The 22363-nt window shown below is 42.1% G+C and overlaps 1 protein-coding gene across 1 annotated transcript in view; it reads left to right on the top strand.

Annotated features, from left to right (window-relative positions):
* Positions 1-366: 366 nt before the first annotated feature.
* Positions 367-22363, top strand: part of DYNC1H1 (dynein cytoplasmic 1 heavy chain 1) — a 74044-nt gene continuing 52047 nt past the window's right edge. The window contains exons 1-9 of the mRNA XM_004434264.3: positions 367-744; positions 8932-9019; positions 11323-11496; positions 11732-11987; positions 12378-12564; positions 14160-14431; positions 14521-14748; positions 19440-20516; positions 21254-21433. Coding sequence (XP_004434321.1) covers positions 489-744; positions 8932-9019; positions 11323-11496; positions 11732-11987; positions 12378-12564; positions 14160-14431; positions 14521-14748; positions 19440-20516; positions 21254-21433 — 2718 coding nt within the window. The 5' untranslated portion in view covers positions 367-488. The remainder of the gene's footprint in view (positions 745-8931; positions 9020-11322; positions 11497-11731; positions 11988-12377; positions 12565-14159; positions 14432-14520; positions 14749-19439; positions 20517-21253; positions 21434-22363) is intronic.

Below are 22363 nucleotides of genomic sequence, written 5' to 3'. Positions count from 1 at the left end.
GCTCTCGTCATTACCACCATTCATTCATCCGACATTTATCGAGTGTCTCAGGCTCTGTGCTGTTCGCCGCGGCCACAGTGAGCAAGACAGATTTGGTCCCTGACCAACCGCCACAGATAAGCGTGCCAAGTCAAGTTCTCATCTTTAGGGCTTGAGATGCGGAGACAGCGGGGCCCCGCCCAGCGTTGGGACTACAAGTCCCAGAAGACTTGCGGCGGCGGCGCCGGGAGCCCGCCCGCGCGCATGCGCAACGTCGTGTCGCCTGGGCGGCGAGCGGGCGCCACTGGCTGCGGCGGGCAGGGTGGGGCGGGGCCGGCAGGCGGCGGCCTTTAGGGCGGAGCTGGTGTGCGCTCTCCTCAGTCGGCCGCGGGCTAGCTGACCGTCCGGCTTCCGCCGCCGGTTTCTGTGGTTCGCCCGTCTGCCCGCTAGCTCTCGCGCCGAGTCGCGGCCGCTCTCTCAGCGCTGCCCGCGGTCCCGAGCGCGGCGCCATGTCGGAGCCCGGGGGCGGCGGCGGCGAGGACGGCTCGGCCGGCCTGGAGGTGTCGGCCGTGCAGAATGTGGCCGACGTGTCGGTGCTGCAGAAGCACCTGCGCAAGCTGGTGCCACTGCTGCTGGAGGATGGCGGCGAGGCGCCGGCCGCGCTGGAGGCGGCGCTGGAGGAGAAGAGCGCCCTGGAGCAGATGCGCAAGTTCCTGTCCGACCCGCAGGTCCACACGGTCCTGGTGGAGCGCTCCACGCTCAAAGGTGCGGGCGGGGGCCGGCGCCGGGGCCGGGGGCCGAGCCGGGGGTCTCGGGCTGCGGACGCCCCGCGGGGGGGCGGCGCCGCGCGCGGCTCGCTCCCGCCACACCCTCGCCAGGCCGGAGCCCCGGGGGTGCCCCCTTCCGGGCCGCGGGAAGGATGAGGGTGCCCCGTCGTGCCGTCACCCGATACAATGGGATCGCTTTGTCTGCTCGGGCCTCAAGATGGCCGAGTTGGGTGGAGACAGCGTCTCCCCGGCTGAGCGCCGGCGGAGGCCGCATCCCGGCCTCCAATGTCACATGAGCTTTACGGTTTCGATTTGTGTCCCGGCCAGGCCAGCCTCGGGAGGGATGTGTCAGGGGCCGACCCGCGGGGCCGGGGGCAGCCTGGATTCTGGCCCTTCCGCCCTCTGGGTGTAGGGGGAGGTCCTGGCGGGTGGAGCTGGGGAAGCCCTGGCCGGCGGCCATCCGGCCCCTGCCTGGTGCCGACCCAGATGCCGAGGCCCAGGAATGACAGGGCAGCCCCGGCTGCGAGCGGAGCATCGCTGTTCAGGGGGGATGCTCGCACGCAGGTCGTCCTCTAGGCCCTCACTGCGCCCATGCTGAATGGGTGTATCTCCCCATTCCACAAGCAGGAAACAGGCTCAGGTGAAGTGACTGGCCCAAGGTCACCAGCTAATCCTACTCCCTAGACTAGACTCCACATCTCGGTTTCCAGTGCACTGCCTGTTTTACTAGTCATACGTTATATTTGTGTAATGCTTAAATGATCCTGATGGTGACCCTGTGATACTGGAGTCTATTTTACAGATTTAAAAAAGAGAGACTGAGGTTAGGCACCTAGTGGGGGGAGAGGGCAAAAGATTTGCGTATCCCAGCAGTCTCCTCCAATAGTGACCTCTCAAGAGCAAGGCTAGATTCATCTTGCGAGTCAGCCTTGCCTTCAGGGTTCTCTAAGAGCACTTGGAAGTCGTGGTGAGTATGTTTGACAGAGCACTATGGGCGTGGCACCGTCCACCTGGGAACCCAGGGATGATGTCCAAGCAGATTTTGGTGTTAGTACCAAGGGATTGGACATTGTCTGAAAATGTTTGCCAACGAGCTTCTTATAACCTCAAAAAGCTATATGGTTCTGTCAGTAAGAGAACCTATACTATCTCCCTCACCCCCCAACACACACTTGATGTTTCTTTCTGATAGTTTGTTTCTTTCAAACGCTGTTCTTACTCAGGAGATGCTTCATTGTAGCTTCTGTTTCTCCTGGAGGGTGGGAGGGTCAAGAGTGTGAAAGAATATTTTTCTTAGATCCACAGGGAATGTTCAAAGCAAATAAGCAGGTCGGGCATATTTAGAGTATTAATGTTGTTTAGGATTTTCTGTCATGTTTGTGGTTATGTTTTCCCACATGGAAACCGCTAGTGTTTAAAAAAAATTTCACTCATCTACTCCTTTTTAAAAAGAGTATATAGTCATGTAGAAAATTTGAAAGTATACAGATAAAATAAAAATTGCCTGGACTCTTTCGACCCGGATATGACCACTTTAGCATTTTGGTGTCTGTCTTTCTGGTCATTTTTCAATGAATGTACATTATTTTATTAAAATATATTTTAATCTGCATTAAGTTATTGTGTTTTGAGTAGTCTGACCTTGGCTAATTCTTGATCATATTGTACAGTTTATGTGTTGAAATTGGTGATTTCTACCTTGGGTCTCAATTTCTTTTTGTGGAAAAAATTTGTAAGTTTTGTTCTTTGCTTCTAGAGTGCTCATCAGTAATTCTTCTTGCAAACATCTTAGAATTGAACTTTGCTAAAATTATTGAGGGGAAACCCTATTTCTTCATCTCTCTGTTTTCTTGATGGGTGCAGTTTCCTCTCTTAGCAAAGCGAATATCCAGGCATCCAAATCTTGGCTCCATAATGACTTGCACTTTTGAACGTTGACTAAGGAATGAGACTGCCTAAAATTGAAATCCTACCTCCTTCCTGTATTTATAAAAATCCCTGAAGTATTTCTAGTGATTCAACCTGTCTGTAATTTATCTTGCACTTACAGAAATCCAAGGAAGACTTTATGGTCCCATCAGTCTTATTAGCATCCTGGCTGCACTAGCATAATTTAGGTATAAGTGCAGACTCGGGTCATTGGTAGGAGGGCTTTCTTCTGGGTGGTTTTTATGAGTTAGCATTGGCATTTGTACATTTAATCAAATATGAGCATCCAGTAGTTAATTACAGTGAAAAGTGGGCTTCCATTACAATATGGGAATCAAATCTGAATTGTTTAAACTGAATAAAGACCACCAGCAACAGTGAGGTTGTATAACTTATTTAATGAACAGAGGAAATTGCTTTTAGTTTATCCTCACCCCCACCCCCTTTTATGGAAAGAATTTTCCAAACACTTGTATTGAATATAGAAGCATTTTTTATATGAAGATCTGTCTCTCTCTCTCTACATATATTTTTTTAAGTGCCCCAGCTTGCTGTAAACGTTTTTTATTAAAGTACAGCATTCCTTAAAGTGTAGAATAAGTAAAATTTAACTGTTTCTTTTGATAGTGAAGAATTGGAGAGTTGATGGGAAAGAGAATGTTAAATTATAGCTCCTCATTTTAAAAAGAGAAATCTTTCTGGGATTCCTGGCCTGTAGAAAATTGTTTTCTTTATAGTGTACTTCTAAAATTATGACCAGCTAAAATTATGATCTATCTCACTACTTAGTAGGCATTTTACAGTGTTAATGACGTTTCTGTAGCACTTTTTACCTGAAGTGCATTTTTGGTTGTGCTTTAACCCGTGAGAGGTTGGGTGGCAGAGATGAGAACAGGTAACAGATGGCTCTGTTTGTGGCTGGTGGAGCTGGCGGTTCCAGGCCTTGTCTGCACTCCAGCTCGTTGGTGACCAGGCTGGGAACAGGTGCTGGGAGGTTGGTTTTTGTTTTTTTACACTCAGGTCTCTTAGCCCTGAGTTTTGTCTTTGAGACAAAATAGTGGCTCCCTTTAGTCAGTACTTATCCTAAGCTTAGAATTCTAGTTTCCCTGAGATATGTAATTTAGGGGATTTCACCTCCTCTTAATTAGTGCAGAGATGGCAAGGGACTGGAATGTGAAAAAAAGCTAGCACTTTTATGGTACTCAACTTCCTAACAGTGTGGAAAGTTTTATGCGGGATGTTTTTGTGGATTTTTAAAAATTATTTTTCTGAGGACTTAATTTCCCTAAAGAATGAAGAAATGTAATAGATTGATGACTAAAAAGTATTCATTTATGGCCTTTGCTTAGCCCCAAAAATGGTTAATAAACTAACAGGAAGAATTTTCTATGACACCTTACTGTCTGGGAGCACTAGGCCATCCAACTGGGTTCTCACTGTTCTGTGCTGCCACGCTGCGGCGAGGCCTCCACCCTTCATAGGACAGAGCAGTCTGCAGCAAGATAAGTTTGAATGTGTGGTATCACATAGCAAATGAAATTTATGTACGGCAAAAGGAAAACAGTCATCACTTCTTTTTAAAAAGTAAAGATGGAAATTCTTTATCAGTAGAGTATCAGGCTGGGAGCATCCAGAGACATTTAGCCCAGCTTCCTCTGTCATGAGTGAGGAAACCGAAACCCTAGGATTTTAAGACCCAACTGGGAAAAAGATGTTTTAAGGAGGATCCTGAAACCTAAAAACTAATTTCTCTGTTCAGTTCCTTGGTATCCATTAAAATAGGAGTGTTTGTTTTCATTTATTTTGTATCAGTTATTTTTTTGAGTTAGTATTAGCCTTAAAAAGTATTGTCTTAAGTCCCTTAGGCATTAATAACTTATTTCAGTTCCTTATTTCTCTTCTTTTTCTGGAAATACCAAAATGAACCCCAGTTTTACATTATGTACAAGTACTATGGGGAGTTTAACCCTCCTTTCATATTTCTTATGATGTTATGAATCAAAGTCGTTAGGTTGAAGAGAAAACTCAGACTTTGTCACCACACTCTTAGCCTTGTGCCAGGGCAGGAGTGGCTGTGGCAACGAAGTCACAGCCTCTTAGAAGAAGGACGAAAGGGTGGGTGAATGTCGAGGTGACAGGAGAAAGTGCCAGAGATGGGAAAGGGGAAAAACTAAACCACATGAGAAAAAGAGGGGAGGACATGACACGTGTGATAGTGACCGACCAGAATAATGTGCTTTTAGATGTTTTGGATTTTAAAAGATAGTGAGAACCAGGATCATGTAACAAGTAATTTGGTAGTCTGTGGGGGCCAAGGAAAATGGCTGGCTTTGTTTGCTAGATAGAGAAGCGGCTTGTCCTGTGGCTGGGAGATAGTCGGAGGGAAGAGTGTGAGGAAGGGACCAAGGGGACAGGGGCCTGGCACCCTTGCCTGCTCCTTTACCAGTTTGCTTCATCCGTTTTCCAATTGCACATTCACCAGACTTTGTGAAAACGTCCCTGGTCTAGCTAGGAGACGTAGTATTGAATGTGCATCTTTTTATATTTCATTAAACGAGGCATAATGCTCACCTAATTCACAATGTAATGACACGAATCACTTATAGTTTGACTTATGTTAAACTAGTCTTTCAATAGAAGTATACACAGATTAATGCTAAATGACATTTTGAACATCTCTAGAAATTGGAGAAACTCTCAGAAGCTAACTGAAGAAATGTCCACAGTCACAGGTCACTGTCATGTATATCGGTATGGCTTGCAGCAAAGGAACTCATGAGGCAGACCCAACACTTTCTGTACTGGTCCTTTGATTCTTTGAATGTATTAACAGGCGATATAGTATTGGTCCATTATGTATTAACCAATAGCTTCATCAGCATTAGGAAACTGATTTAAACTTTACTGAAAGTGATATTACCTGATAAAACATGCAGGTTGTGTTGGTATGTAAACTTCTAAGTCTAGCAGGATTAATAGCCTTTTTGTTATTAAGAAGTAACTATCAAGTGTCTGTCTTCCTCTGAACAGTTTTTTTATAAAAACGTTTCTGCAGAGGTAAAATGTCAAATTATTGTTATTTAGAAGATGTAATAATTTACAGAGAGGCAAAAAGCTGAAATTACTTGATGGCAGTTTATATAAAACAGTGGCATGGGTTCTTTACAATGGGAGTCAGACATAATCAGACTTCATTTGATCTCTATATTTATGGGGAAGAAGCATTTAAAAACTAATCTAAAATGTATTCTCTGACTGATTAGTAATGACTTCCATAAATTATTGTCATCAAGAGAAGTTAGAATGTTACAAAGCAGTAGAGGATACCCATGTGCAGTCCTCGTCTGAGGATTATGTCATTGGGTGTGCCTTCCTGAGCCGGAGCAGCGTTGTGCTGCATTGCAGTATTCCTAGTGTGGGGCTGGGCGTTCTTGGCAGAGCTGTGACTCATCGCATGGCAAGCTGTGCAGTTCCTTTAACCCTGTCTGCATTAGGAAGTTCAGGCAACGTGGTTAGATGCTGCGTCCAGGCGGCATGTTCTGTACGTGATTTTATTTGTATAGATGATGAATCTTTATCTGGGAGAAAGAAATGATACAAAGTTAACCTATGGGGTTTTTAGTTATGTCAATAATTTCCTTTGGTGATTGTGGAATGTAACTTTTATTTTCTATATATTGTTTGGATGTTATTTTGATGATGTATATTTTATATAAATCATGGAACAGCATGATGGAAAGTTCATAAAATTGAGGGAGAAGATATTTCATAATCCCGCTCCCTTGACAACTGTTTCAGTTTGGGGGTGTTTCCTTATGCTCTGTCCATGTGCTTGCATTTTACAGGTTGCGATCATATACGTGGTTGGTTTCAGGCAGTATGATTATCTTATCCTGTGGTATATCCACATTTCAGTAGTTAGAAAACTTGATTGATTTGTTTAGTTGGTTGTTTTTTTTTTTTTTTAAGTAGTCATTTTTCAAAATAGCTAGGAAATACCTGGCATAGTAGAATGTTCTACCACCGCCTCCCTTTCCTAAAATTATACTAAAAAGAGTATTTTGAGTTATTGTCCTCTTGATAGATAGACTAATATTTTATATTCTTTTAGTGTGAATTTTGTATTTGTCTCATCTTTTTTTTTTTTTTTTTTGATGAGGAAGATTAGCCCTGAGCTAACATCTGTTGCCAGTCCTCCTCTTTTTGCTGAGGAAGATTGGCCCCGGGCTAGCATCCGAGCCCATCTTCCTCTACTTTTATATGTGGGATGCCACCACAGCAGGGCTTGATAAGCGGTGCGTAGGTCCGCACCCAGGATCCGAACCCAAGAAGCCCGGGCCGCCGAAGCGGAGTGTGCACACTTAACCACTGTGCCACCGGGCCAGTCCCTGTTTGTCTCATCTTAAAGCTAACTCAGCAAATAGCTTTTGCTCAGACCCAATACACCCAGATTTTATAGTTTTTAGTGCTTACAAAACCTTACAGACCACCTAATTTTATATCCCACCCCCTGCTCTGCTGCCCATTTTACATTTCATGAATTTGAAGCCTAGAGGAGGACAAATGACTTTCCCACAGTCACTTAGCTAAGTCACTGCCTTTGCTATTCCATCACAGCTTAAAAGTGCAGACGAACCATACACATCACGTTACATTAGTCCTTAGATAATGATTTTGCTAACGCAGGTATTCCGTGCAATATGTCGTTGCAAAGATAATTCGGCTAGAGCATCTAGGCATCTAGTGGATTAATACTAGATCTAGAGGTTTGGATTATTTCCCATTTGTACCGGTTTTTTATTTTAATTTTTCAATTTTGATTTTTAACTACAGTCACGTGTCACTTAACAACAAGGGTATGTTCTGAAAAATGTGTCATTAGGCAATTTCGTCATTGTGTGAACATCATAGAGTGTACTTACACAAACCTAGATGGTAACAGCCTACTATACACCTAGGCTATATGGTACTAATGTTATGGGACCACTGTCATATTTGCACTCTGACATTGACCAAAACGTTGTTATGGGGCACATGTCTGTACTCAGAAGTTTTGTTCACATGCATCTTGAGCTATCTTACTATTAAATTCCAGTAAACTTCTTAACATGACTACTGTGCACGGTGTTTGCTGTGTGGAATCCAGCATGATCCCTGCCCTCCAAGAGCTCACAGTTGGGGAGGAAGATGCATTCATAAGTCGACCCTGAGCAGGCTCTGATAAGTGCTATAAAAGCAGAGGGGCAGGGTAGGTGAATGCCTCTTGGTGACCTGGGGATGTTTCTTCCTTTCTTTTTTTTTTTTTGTGAGGAAGATCGGCCCTGAGCTAACATCTGCCAATCTTCCTCTTTTTTTTTTGGTGAGGAAGACTGGCCGTGGGCTAACATCCATGCCCATCTTCCTCCACTTTATATGGGACGCCGCCACAGCATGGCTTTACAAACGGTGCATCGGTGCGCGCCCGGGATCTGAACCGGCGAACCCCGGGCCGCCGCAGCGGAGCACACGCACTTAACCGCTTGTGCCACTGGGCCGGCCCCTGGGGGTGTTTCTTGATAGCAGTTTTCTTGAAGGGGGTTTGCTCTGGGAGGTGGGGCATTGATGAGGGACTGGAGGACGGGTGTACTGGTGGGGAGCTCTGCCTTTGGAATCGCAGACTTTCCAGCTTCGTGTCTGAGGACAATTTACTTACATTCTTTACCTGAAAGACAAGGATCATAATAGTCATACCAACCCCCATAGGGTTGTCGTGAGGGTTAAATGTATGTATACCTAAAGTACTTAGCAGAATGCCTGTGGTGTGCTAAGTGTTGAGTAAACAACTGAGCAGAATACACAGGGGCGGGATGGAAAGTGACTTCTGTGTTTGGAGTGCAGGGACTGAGACTGCTGGGTGGGTGGTGAGAACAGGCTGTAGCGAACACTACCTAGCTCTGCCTGGGGCCAGGCCCAGCTCTAGTGCTTTATAGGCTTCAACTCGGTTAATCCTTCCAGCAACCCAGACATGCCAGTGCTGCCCCGATTTACAGACAGGGAAACAGGTGCAGAGAAGTTAACCACCTTGCCCAAGATCACACAGCAAATAAGTGACTGGGTCAAGAGTCAGAAAAAATGGGTAGGAATAGAAAAATAGGTAGAGCCAAGTCACAGAGAGGTTTGTTGCGGGGGGTGAGGCTGATCATTCTCTAAGCAGTTGATGAATTGAAAGTTGGAAATGTTGACATGAATTTGATATAATATTTATTATAATTTGTAGAGGATGTTGGTGATGAAGGAGAAGAAGAAAAAGAATTCATTTCCTATAATATCAACATAGACATTCATTATGGAGTGAAGTCCAATAGGTGAGTAGTGTGAGTGTACCATTATCTTGGATTATAAACTTGTGAGAATTAAATGTAAGTCTTAATTGACTCAGACAAAGACAGTAAGGAAACACTCTGAAGATTTCTGCTCTTTAAATTCAGTATCTTATCTTTGATTTCATGTATTCAAATGAAGAGAATCTCCAAGTCAATGTAAATTCTAAAATATTTTTACTTTAATTGCCATGTCATGGCATCCATTTTAGGTTTGATCCATAATGTACTTAACATATCTAACAGTACTTTCAGATTATGTTCAGATTATATCTGAGTTTTCATTATCATAAATAACTAGTAAACATTCTTAGGTCTGATTCTTTTTAGGATAAATCCCTAAAGATAGCATTACTGGTTCAGATGCAATGCATTATAAAAGTTTTTAATGCATGTTACTGGATTTCCCAGCTTCCAGAAAGGTTGTGCCAATTTCACTCCAATAGACATATCGAAATTTACATATATAATTGTTATCATTGATTCTACATTGGCTTTTTAAAACTTTTTATTTTGAATAACTTCAGGCTTACAAAGGAGTTGCATGAATACGATACTGAACTCCTGGATATCAGTTAACATTTGCCACGTTGGCAAATTATCATTGTTTTCCTGAACTGTTTGAGAGTTGGTTATAGACAACCTGCCCCTTTATCCCTAAATACTTCTGTGTATTTCCTAAGAACAAGGACATTCTTGTTCATAACCTCATTCAAGGTATCTTGATATAATACCACTCTCTAGGTACAGTACATATTCAGATTGTCTCATTAATGCCCGTTAAAGTAATTCTTCCCAGATCCAGAATCCAATTCTGTCTTTTTCTCTATGTCAGCCTTTCTGTGTCTTTCATGACATTGACATTTTTGATAAGTACAGACCAGTGGCTTTATAGAACATTCTTCAATTGGGTTTGTCTGATGTTTCTCCATGATGAGATTCAGGTTGTATGTTTTTGGCAGGAATACTATTGTGACTTTGTTCCTTCTCAGTATGTCACATCAGGAAGCTTCATCGACTTTTTAGGATAATATGAAGAATTATGTATGAAGTACTGGCCTGGGAACTGGAAAGTTAAAGTATTGTTAATTTTCTTGAAGCTGTTAATTCAGCCACCTTTGAACACCTATTATGTATAAGAAATGGCAAAAAGAAGTAAAACCTGGTTTCTGTTCCCAAGAAGCTTGCGGTCTTTTTGGAGGAAGACTGGCAGATACATAACTAACTGTAATACTTGGCAAAATTTTAGAGGTGCAAGATACCAGGAAACATGGATATTTGGAGAGATATCTTCTGATTAGGGAAGGCACTGTGGAGGAAATAATGCTGGAACTGGGTTTTGGGGGCTACTTAGATTTTAGCGGGTAATACAGGCTTCTTAAGAAAGACACAAAATCACATGATGTTTAGAGAATGGGACATCTAGCTTAAGTGGTGTCTTGGGGTGGGGAAGGAGGTGTGTACTAGAAGGTGAAACTGGAAGAGTTGGTTAGGCCAGGCTGTCGGGAGCCTGGGATGCCCTCTTGTCACCTTACCCTGTGGGTGACTTGTTTATTCAAGTCGATATGTGACTTAGTGCCATAAATGAATGGTACAAATTAGTATAAGACTAGGGGCCGGCCCCGTGGCTTAGCGGTTAAGTGCGCGCGCTCCGCTGCTGGCGGCCCTGGTTCGGATCCCGGGTGCGCACTGCAGTACGCACCGCTTCCCCGGCCATGCTGAGGCCGCGTCCCACATAAAGCAACTAGAAGGATGTGCAGCTATGACATACAACTATCTACTGGGGCTTTGGGGAGAAAAAAAGGGAAAAAAAAGGAGGAGGATTGGCAATAGATGTTAGCTCAGGGCCAGTCTTCCTCAGCAAAAAGAGGAGGATTGGCATGGATGTTAGCTCAGGGCTGATCTTCCTCACAAAAAAAAAAAAAGTATAAGATCAGATTTAAGTACATCTTGGCTTGTAACTTGCAGTTGCTAGTTGCAGGTCAGTTTCAGTGAGGCCAAGATTATGAACTCAACCCATTTATGAGGCAGATTAATTTTGCCTGGTTTCACAGTTGCATGCTATAATCTTAACCTTGACTTGATAGTTCTCACGTTAAGTGAGTAAAGAAAAATGAGCAGTATATTTCAGTATCAGAAAGTCAACAATTTATTCTATTAATATTATTTTTAAATTAAAACATTCAAATGAATTTTTAATTTGTATGCAACACAAAGAAGACTATAGTTATTAAGACTGATTAGGAATGAGACTCTTTGTGCTAATTTCTTCTTTTCCTTTCCTTTAGCTTGGCATTCATTAAACGTACTCCAGTAATTGATGCAGACAAACCAGTATCTTCTCAGCTCCGAGTCCTCACACTCAGTGAAGACTCACCGTATGAAACCTTGCATTCCTTCATTAGCAATGCAGTGGCTCCTTTTTTCAAGTCCTATATCAGAGAGTCGGGCAAAGCAGACAGGTAAAAACCATTTTTCCTTCGTTGGTTTGAATGTAATATTTCACTTACTGTTCACAAGACACTGTGGAAGATGATGTAAAATTCAGGAATTGGGGGGTAAAGCTAATAAACCAAGCGGATATAAATCTGTTGCATTAATTAAATATATATTATTAGTATTTGACAGACCTGAAATGTTGACTCTCTTTGGAGACCAATAGTGCACTAAAATATAAGATATTTTTTGCCGTTTTAGGGATGGTGATAAAATGGCTCCTTCAGTTGAAAAAAAGATTGCAGAACTTGAAATGGGACTCCTTCACTTGCAGCAAAATATTGAAATTCCAGAGATCAGCCTGCCAATTCATCCAATTATTACAAATGTTGCAAAACAGTGTTATGAACGTGGCGAAAAGCCAAAAGTTACAGACTTTGGAGATAAGGTTGAAGACCCAACTTTTCTCAATCAGTTACAATCTGGAGTTAACCGCTGGATCCGAGAAATTCAAAAAGTAAGATCACAGTATTGAAAGTATCATGTAAAACACTTGACTTGCTAATATCTGTGAGAAAACTGGTCTGAGTTTTTGTCCATGAGGTAAATTCTGTGATGACTATTAGCAGTACCTCCCCCTGGTCCTGGGAATGCTAATGGAGGACTAACATTGGCCCAGGTGGAATGGTCGGGGTACAGTGTGAGGCTGTTTAAATAGCAACCCTGAGAGAGTGTTAATCTCAGCTGGCTCATACCTTTGATTTCAAGTTAAACAGCTTATAATTTACAGGGAAGGAAATCTAGTTGAAATATAAAAATTAAATTGTAATACATGTGTTTAGTTAATGGTACTTTTTCTACCTTTGTTTAAATAGTAATGCTCTTGAATGTTATTTTATCTTTGCAGGTGACCAAACTTGATCGAGATCCTGCCTCAGGAACTGCCTTACAGGAAATTAGTTTTTGGCTAAACTTGGAACGTGCATTATACCGCATCCAGGAGAAACGCGAGAGCCCAGAAGTTCTCCTGACTCTGGACATCTTGAAACATGGCAAGCGTTTCCATGCCACTGTCAGTTTCGACACTGACACAGGTAAAAGCTAGAACTGATAATGTGGTTGATAAGTTGTGTTGTTGATCTGGATTGTGTGAGATCTTATTGATAATTTAGATAAAAATTAATAGGTGCGCCGTCTTTCCTGACTATTTCCTCTCTTGAATCTTGTCTCATCTTTCCCCCAGTTCTAGGTAATGAAAATGATTTTCCCACATACTTCCCTTTCCCTTCAAGCGTTTTGAGAGCATAAGCCAGTTAGTTTCTAGGCCTGAGTGTAGAGAGCCCTGGGAGTTTCCCGCCTGTTTCTCAGTTACTTGGTTCCTTGAGCAGGCTGCACTTTTTTAGTATAAAGTCAAGTGTGCTTTTGACCATCCAGGAAGATGGTTTAAGGTAAGCGGAAGTTATTTGCCCACGGGGCTGTGGAAGGAGAGCTAGTCAGTGCTTTCTCTTCCTCTTTTTACCTGCCCCTTTCTCCTGTTCTCTGCCCTCCTCCCTGTTGGGAAAAGTGGTTGAGATAAATTTAGTGTTCCGAGTGAGCAGCAGCGTGGGTCATGTTGCGCTAGCACACACACGGCACACAATTGTTTGAACGACCAGGCCTGGTTGGGCATTTCTCTACAGCTCTCTGCCCACAAGAGATGTTAGAATGAGTAGTTAGGATGCAGTGGTTGTCATGTTCTTTTTCTTCCCCTTCAAAAAAGGTGTGGTGCCTACATTCTACATGTTAGAGGAAATTCCAGGCCGAAATCTTCCAGTTACTTTGACCACACTGCACATGTTACTTAGGTGTTCACTAATGTTGAAATGTATACCTTGAATTTTTTTTTTCAATACCTCTGAAATCCTTATTTCTTTCCTAATACTTTTTTTCTTTATCTTATGGCAGAGGAAGTCAAAAAATAGACTAGGACCAAGGTGCTTGCATGATCCATGTCCATAACACACTCACCTGATTTGAACCATGGGTGTAAAATTTAAATTTTAGTTTTCTTAAGGGTGATAAAATTCTGGTTTTTCTAAACTTAATTGTTATTAGTAGAACATTTAGGTAACATAGAAAGCAAAAAAAGATGAAATCTGTGGGGCTACCACCCACAGCCTTTAGAGTATGTAGGAATTGACTGATATTCTTAAAAAAGCAAAAATGAGGGGCTGGCCTGGTGGCGCAGGCTTAAGTGCGCTCGCTTCTCTTTGACAGCCCAGGGTTCGCAGGTTCAGATCCCAGGCATGCACTGACACACCGCTTGTCAAGGCATGCTGTCGCAGCATCTCATATAAAGTAGAGGAAGATGGGCACAGATGTTAGCCCAGGGCCAGTCTTCCTTAGGAAAAAAGAGGAGGATTGGCAACAGATGTTAGCTCAGGGCTGATCTTCCTCACCAAAAGAAAAAAAAAAAGCAAAAAGCAAAAATGAGACCACACTAGGATCATCCTGTTAATACATGTTCTTTTTTTTAGATATTTTCATAATATCATGAACAGTTTCTTTGTCATTAAATCTTTTGCAACATCAAATGTCCCATTGTGAGGTTAGGTTTTAGTTTACTTACCCAGTATTAAGCCTGTAAGGAGTATCTGTCTAGTTGTTTTACTTTCCATAAAAACCATTGACTGTTTCTCTCTTAATCTAGGTCTAAAACAGGCTTTGGAAACTGTGAATGACTACAATCCTCTGATGAAAGATTTTCCTCTGAATGATTTGCTGTCTGCCACTGAGCTAGACAAAATAAGGCAGGCACTTGTTGCCATTTTCACCCATTTGAGAAAGATCCGAAACACAAAATATCCCATTCAGAGGGCACTGCGTTTAGTGGAGGCAATTTCAAGAGACTTGAGTTCTCAATTACTCAAAGTATTGGGCACTAGAAAACTGATGCATGTTGCTTATGAAGAATTTGAAAAAGTAAGTTTTAATATCAGAAAACCAACCTCAGGGCATTGAGATGAAAATATACTTTAATAATAAACTTCTTTTCTTAAATTATATCCTAGGTTATGGTAGCATGCTTTGAAGTTTTCCAGACTTGGGATGATGAATATGAGAAACTTCAGGTGTTATTGAGAGACATTGTCAAAAGAAAAAGGGAGGAAAATCTGAAGATGGTGTGGCGAATCAACCCTGCTCACAGGAAGCTTCAGGCTCGCCTTGACCAGATGAGAAAATTTAGGCGCCAGCATGAACAGCTGAGAGCTGTCATTGTCAGGGTCCTGAGGCCACAGGTATGGTACACATTCTAAAAATTTGCACGTGCGTTGTTTTCATGGCTCCCTCTTTTTTTTTTTTTTTTTTAAATTTTATTTATTTATTTATTTTTCCACCAAAGTCCCAGTATATAGTTGTATGTCATAGCTGCACATCCTTCTAGTTGCTGTATGTGGGACGCAGCCTCAGCGTGGCCGGACAAGCGGTGCGTCGGTGCATGCCAGGGATCCGAACCCGGGCCACCAACAGCGGAGCGTGCGCACTTAACCGCTAAGCCACGGGGCCGGCCCTCCCTCTTTTTTTTAGAATTAGAATTAACTACTTGTTTCTGTTTTGCACTAAGTACTTTAACTCCATTTTCATCTTGTCACTGTCATCTTTAGATCTAGTGATTCGGTGTTATGTTGTTTCAATCCAAATCTTTAATGTTCTCTATATCCATTCATCCTTCCCCCCAAATTACACGGACCCTAGAGCCAGACTTCCTGGGTTTTAAATGCTGATTCCACTATTTAATTAGCTATGTGACTTACACACATTATTTAACCTTTTCCTTGGATTCCTCTGTAAAATGTGGATAATAATCATATATGCCTGAGATTTATTAAAAGAATTAGATGATTCCTTTTCTTTGTACAGCTTTTTTTCTCTTCTCACTTTTTTTTCACCAATGCTTTTCTTCCCTTAAAAAGTCCAGTCCAGGGGGCTAGCCTAGTGGCCTAGTGGTTAAGGTCACACGCTCTGCTTCGGCTGCCTGGGGTTCGCAGGTTCAAATCCCAGGTGCAGACTGACGCATCGCTCATCAAGCCATGCTGGGGCGGCATCCCACATACGAAATAGAGAAAGATTGGCAACAGATGTTAGCTCAGGGCTAATCTTCCTCACACACACAAAAAAAATCCAGTCCAGAAATATAAGGTGGATTGATATAGGTAGAGGAATTGATAAATGGATAGGTATATAATAAAGCCAATAGATAGCAAATGTTAATTGGCTGAATGTTCCTTATGGACTCCAGCTGGGGATATATGGATGTTCAGTCTATAATTCTTTCGACCCTCCTGTAGTTTGAAAATTTAGTAATAAAATGTTGGGGGCGGGATCCAATCTAGAAATCATGCCGTTTAGGAAGCTTCATTCACTGATTAAGAGTGCCTACTATTTGGTGTTGAGTAAATTGTTAACAATGAATCCTCTGCATCTTTTTACTTGGTGCAATACTGATTTTTGTGTACCTACATGTGTGTTTGTTGGTTTTAAATGTTAACCCTTTATTTTATACATGAGAAATTTGAGAATAGTGCTGATTCCTTCTAGCTTAGGGTTTCTTAACCCTTTTTTGCCATATCCCTCTTCTTGGATACCATTTTCTCTGTAAATCATGTGGTACACATCCTTTATATGAGTAAAATTTATACTAAACTTGTATTTGCATGCATACATTCTCAGAATGTTTTTATTGCAGTGTTTAGTCTATTTACATTTAATATAATTATTGATATGCTTGGATTCAGATTTGCCATTTGCTATTTGTTCTCCACTTGTCTCATTTTTCTTGTTCCTTTGTTCCTTTTCTGCCTTTTTTGTGTTACTTTTAGTATATCGTTTTAATTCCTCTGTAGACTTGTAGCTGTATTTCTTTGAATTTTCTTTTTTAATGATTACTCTAGGGATTACAATCTTCAATTTATCATGATATATTTAATACTGACTTCCAGTACCAGTATAGCTCTATTTCCTCCTGTCTGTCATATATACAACAGGGAAAATGTTGCTATTCTTGTCATATACATTACATCTATATATGTTATAAACCTAACGATACAGTATTATGTTTTGTTTTAAACAGTCATATACATTTTAGAAAAATTAGGAGAAGAAAAGTAATAATCTTTTACATTTGTCCACTTATTTACATTTCCCAGTTCTCTTCATTCCTTCCAGTGGATCTAAGTTACTCTCTGATGTCTTTTCCCTTTAGCCAAAAGAAATTCTTTTAGTATTTCTTGTTCCACAAGTCTGTGGCAACAGATACCTTCATTTTTTGGTTATCAGGAAAAATATTTCACTTTCATATTTGAAGGATAATTTCATTGGATGTAGAATTCTCAATTGACAAGTTTTTTTTTCTTTTTAATCCTTTGGATGTCATTCCAGTGTCTTCTGTCCTCCAATGTTACTGATGAGAAGTCAGACAAAATCCTATCATTGTTCCTTTATATGTGATGTGTCATTTTTTTTTATTGCTTTTAAGATTTTCTCTTCATCGTTTTGACTGTGGTGTAGTCAAAGACGTAGTTTTCTTTGTCTTTACCCTACTTGGGATTCGTTGAACTTTTTGGCTGCCTAACTTAATGTTTCTTACCAAATTTGGGGAGTTTTCAGCCATTATTTCTTCAAATCTATCTTCAAGTTCAGTGGTGCTTCTGTCATCTCACATTTGTTCTTTGAGACCATCTAGTGAATTTTTTTTAAATTAAACCTTTGTACTTTTTAGCTTTAGAATTACCAGTGGTTTCTTTTTTATGTTTCCGTTTCTCTGAGATTCCGTATGTGTTCACTCATTTTTTGCATGTTGTCTTTTTATTTGAACATTTAAAAAAATTCTTTGAGTGTATTTATAATAGCTGCTTTGAAATCTTTTTTTGCTAAATCCATGATCTAGGCCCCAGTGGAGTCACTTTCTGTTGACTGCATTTTTTTCCCAGAGTATAGGTCACATTTGCATGTCTAGTACTTTTTTTGTTTCTTTACATAGTTAGTAATTTTATTGACAACTAGACATTGTGGATAATATGTGGAAACAGTATTGAATTCTGCCTTATTCTTCTGAGTGTTGGTTTTTTGTTTCAGTGAGCAGTCAGCTTGCCTGGGCTCATACTGAAAAGGTGAAGTCTGTCTCCTCCTTGGTGTGTAGCCATCACCGTCCCTGCTCAGTGTTGTTTGTTTGTATGTTTAAGCCTGGCTTCCCAGGGGTGGTCCCTCAGCGGCAGTAAGCCTATGATTTGGACAGAGGGCATTATTGGCAGCCTCAAGCCAATAAGGCTTCCACCTCTGCTGCCTGAGCTGTGTGCAGGTTGAGGAACTCACTCAAAGGCACAGCAATTTGTGAATCTCCCCAGACTTTTCATTCTTTTAGGGCTCCCTGGGGTCTCCTATATGTGTATGTGATTTATAATCTTGGCCTTTCTCAGGCTTTCTCATTTCCAGAATCTCTCTTTTAAACTGATTGCTGTTCTGCTCCTTCCAGCAAAGCTGCAAGTTTTTACTGCCTGAGCTGGGGGATGGGAGCCTCTCCAGGCAGGAAGGCCATCAACTCAGTGTTCTTACCTGACGTGGTAGCACTTTGTCATGAGTAAACACGTCTCAAGTTGTGGACTGCCTTTGGTTGTTTGCCATTGTCCTGAAGTAGCTATTTTTAAAAATTTTTTCCAGTTTTCCCCTCACACTACAATTACCAGGAGTCTTCAGAATGTTTTAAATACATAAATTTAAATGCATAAAATATACAGTTTACAAAGAAACAGTTAACAATTTTGAAATTGTGATCTAGTAATCTATGTGCTTCTCCATGAACAAATAAAATAGCAAGATTTAGTGACAGGCCTAATACTATAATTTTGAATAACGATGAACATAAGATCTCAGGATATGTATGAGTGTAATGTGATGGGAAGTATTTATTGGTGACAAAGTTGTGGAACCACAAACAACTGTGACTGTTGCGTACATTCATAATTGTAGGAAATGCTGAATTTTTTTTTTTTTTGGTGAGGAAGATCAGCCCTGTGCTAACATCTGCCAATCTTCCTCTTTTTTTTGCTGAGGAAGACTGGCCCTGGGCTAACATCCGTGCCCATCTTCCTCCACTTTATATGGGACGCCGCCACAGCATGGCTTGCGAAGCAGTGCATCAGTGCACGCCCGGGATCTGAACCGGCAAACCCCGGGCCGCTGCAGCGGAGCATGTGCACTTAACCGCTTGCGCCACCGGGCCGGCCCCAGGAAATGCTGAATTTTAGTTAGGTGTTTATAATTTCCCCCAAACCAGTTCCCAGGTTGTGTGAGTTTCATCCAACACATCTGTGGCCCCCAAATCAAGACCCCTGCCTAGCTTTATAATTCTGTGGGAGTGTGGGCATGAGGTGTGTGTGGAAGTCTAACACTTCCTGAGTTAAAGATCACGTATTTGCTCTGTGCTCTTCTCCAGTAGTACGTAGGGAACTGAGTGGGGCTTTCTTCTCTGTTACTATAACACTTTATGTGTCCCTCTGTTGTGGTATTTACAGTAAGTGGTAACTTGCAAGGTGGTTATAATTTAAGGTTTTAAAAATCAAAAAGGAAGACTATTTATGAGTTTGTATACTGAGTGTGTACGTAGCACTGCTGTGGATTACTGAGTTTTCCAATGCAATTTTAATCGTAGACTAAACATTGAAAAGGGAAGTACCTAAAACCCAGGTTTTAACACGTTATTTTAGCTTCTGAAGCAATGAAACTGCATTGTCAGATCTTTACAGTGCAGAGTTAAAATATACTCTATGGTATTTTACGTGGCTTTGTTGAGTTGTGGTTATAAAATGTTGGACTAAAAGTTAAAAACCTATATAGCTGACTGGTAATTTTGTGTGGTGTGTACTGCTGGTGTGCCACAAAATAAAAATCTTCATGTGGTAAACCTTTTTTGTTACAAATCCTTCTCTTCTAGGTCACAGCAGTAGCACAACAGAATCAAGGAGAGGTACCTGAACCCCAAGATATGAAAGTAGCTGAGGTTCTCTTTGATGCTGCTGATGCGAATGCTATTGAGGAAGTAAACCTTGCTTACGAGAATGTCAAGGAAGTGGACGGGCTAGATGTTTCCAAGGAAGGCACGGAAGCTTGGGAGGCTGCAATGAAGAGATATGATGAGAGAATTGACAGAGTGGAGACCCGCATCACTGCTCGCCTTCGAGATCAGCTGGGCACAGCCAAGAATGCTAACGAGATGTTTAGGATTTTCTCCAGGTTCAATGCACTGTTTGTCAGGCCTCACATCCGTGGGGCCATCCGTGAATATCAGACCCAGCTAATCCAACGTGTGAAAGATGACATTGAGTCTCTTCACGACAAGTTCAAGGTCCAGTACCCACAAAGTCAGGCATGTAAGATGAGCCATGTGCGCGATCTGCCCCCTGTGTCAGGGTCTATCATCTGGGCAAAACAGATCGACAGACAGCTGACCGCCTACATGAAGCGTGTGGAGGACGTCCTGGGCAAGGGATGGGAGAACCACGTGGAGGGGCAGAAGCTGAAGCAGGATGGAGACAGTTTCCGCATGAAGCTCAACACTCAAGAGATATTTGATGACTGGGCAAGGAAGGTGCAGCAGCGGAACCTCGGCGTCTCGGGGCGCATTTTCACCATTGAAAGTACTCGGGTTCGGGGCCGAAGTGGAAATGTACTTAAGCTAAAGGTTAACTTCCTTCCTGAGATTATCACACTTTCCAAAGAAGTTCGAAACCTCAAGTGGCTTGGTTTCCGCGTCCCACTGGCGATTGTGAACAAGGCTCATCAAGCAAACCAGCTCTACCCCTTTGCCATCTCACTGATTGAAAGTGTCCGGACTTACGAAAGGACCTGTGAAAAAGTGGAGGAGCGGAACACCATTTCACTTCTGGTAGCTGGCTTGAAAAAGGAAGTGCAGGCTCTGATTGCAGAGGGCATTGCGTTGGTGTGGGAATCCTACAAACTTGATCCCTATGTACAACGCTTAGCAGAGACTGTCTTCAACTTCCAAGAAAAGGTGTGCTGTAATTTAGTCCTTGCGTGTCCCGGGAGTGAACTAAACACAGTAATAGCTAACTCAGAAGGCATGTGCATGATTGATATAGGATGAGGCCATGTGAGCTGAGAGGGAGAAGCAGCTGTTTTACTTCCCCGGGCTGTTTGATGATGTTGGGGCTTTAGGGAGGCTGTTAAGTAACACCCTGAGTTTAGAAACCAATGGAGAGAAGGATGACACAGGAGTCTAACTGAGCGAAATGAGAGCTTTATTACTGATAAAGTTGCATGGAGAACAAGGCTCTAGATCTGCAGCCATGGCGCTTGATGTGGATCCACCCAGACCTGCCTCCTTCCCGGGCTGTAGTGCAGCTGCACAATTGTAGGCCTCCTGGCCCTGCACCTGCCGCTGCGCGCAAACCGAAGTGCATGCATCTAGTGCCTTGGCTGGCTTCTGAGGACAGAGAAGGCGCTGAGCAGAGCCCATTTATTTTCTGCTCTCAGACCTACAATCACCGGTTGCCCTTCCCGTGAGCAGGAGGGAGTAAGGAGGAGAAACTGATAGTTTCCATACATTTCCCTTTCCTCTATGAAGACACGGGAATGGGGATAAGTGTTCTCACCCCAGCAAATAGGGTTAGCTATTTATGGAAGAACTTCTCTGCATCAAACATTTCTTAATTAATTAAGAAGAATGTACATAAAAATGAAGGAATAGAGTGAATGGGTGTTTTAAATATTAAATATACCTTCCTTTAGGTGGATGATCTGCTGATTATTGAAGAAAAAATAGACCTGGAAGTCCGTTCCTTGGAAACTTGTATGTATGATCATAAGACTTTCTCAGAGATCTTGAACAGAGTCCAGAAGGCCGTGGACGACTTAAATCTGCACTCCTATTCCAATTTGCCCATCTGGGTCAACAAGCTTGATATGGAGGTAAGGGCTGGGTTTATTATAGTGTTTTTCTTTTTTCTACTGTCAGCATAGGGGTGGACTCTGTTTCATAAGTTTACAGGCATACCTCAGAGATATGGCGGGTTCCATTCCAGACCACCAGCTAAAGCGAATATTACAATAAAGCTAATATCGCAATAAAGCTAATATCACAATAAAGCGAGTCACACAAATTTTTTGGTTTTCCAGTGCATATAAAAGTATGTTTACACTATACTGTAGTCTATTAAATGTAAAATAGCACTATGTCTAAAAAAACAATGTACATCCCTCAATTAAAAAATTCAGTGAGCAAATGCTGTTGGAAAAATAGCACCAAAAGACGTGCTCGACACAAGGTTACCATAAACCTTCAATTGGTAAAAAAAAAAAAAAAAAAAACGGCAATGTCTGTGAAGCACAGTAAAACAAGGTATGCCTGTATTAGTTTGTGGCTGAACAGCATTTTTCCATAGATGCCATCAGTAATAGTCCAGTTTTCCCTCCAGAAATCCCATTTAACAACAGCGCTGAACTGTGATACCACTGGTACTCATGTTCGTTCCATGTTGGAGGCAGGGAGCTTTGAGGGAGGAGAAAGAGCCCTCTTTATTTTCTGGATATTTGACAACCTCCTATTTGCTCTTCCCTACACTTCTAATAATTTAGGTTGTCCTTCCTGGCCCTCCCCTCCAGGCATCCTTCTCTGACCACCCTGCCCCTCTCCACCATCCAATTTAAAAAGAAATACCCAGCAACAAAATACCTCTTATTTCTAATGTAGAGAACCTTGGTTCACCCCTGTAGAGGTGTGTGGGGAGAGGAAGGGCAAGTGTGCACATGTGTGCATGCATGTGTTTGAAGCATCCTTACCGCTCCATATGGCTTTCTCATTGGTGAACATCAGAGAGTACATCTATGAACAGTCTCAGG

This window comes from Ceratotherium simum, chromosome 24 (assembly GCF_057802395.1).
Source record: "Ceratotherium simum simum isolate JZ-2026a chromosome 24, ASM5780239v1, whole genome shotgun sequence".
NCBI lineage: Eukaryota > Metazoa > Chordata > Mammalia > Perissodactyla > Rhinocerotidae > Ceratotherium > Ceratotherium simum.
Note: the sequence above shows the minus strand (reverse complement) of the source record. Positions and strands in the feature narration are given on the sequence as shown.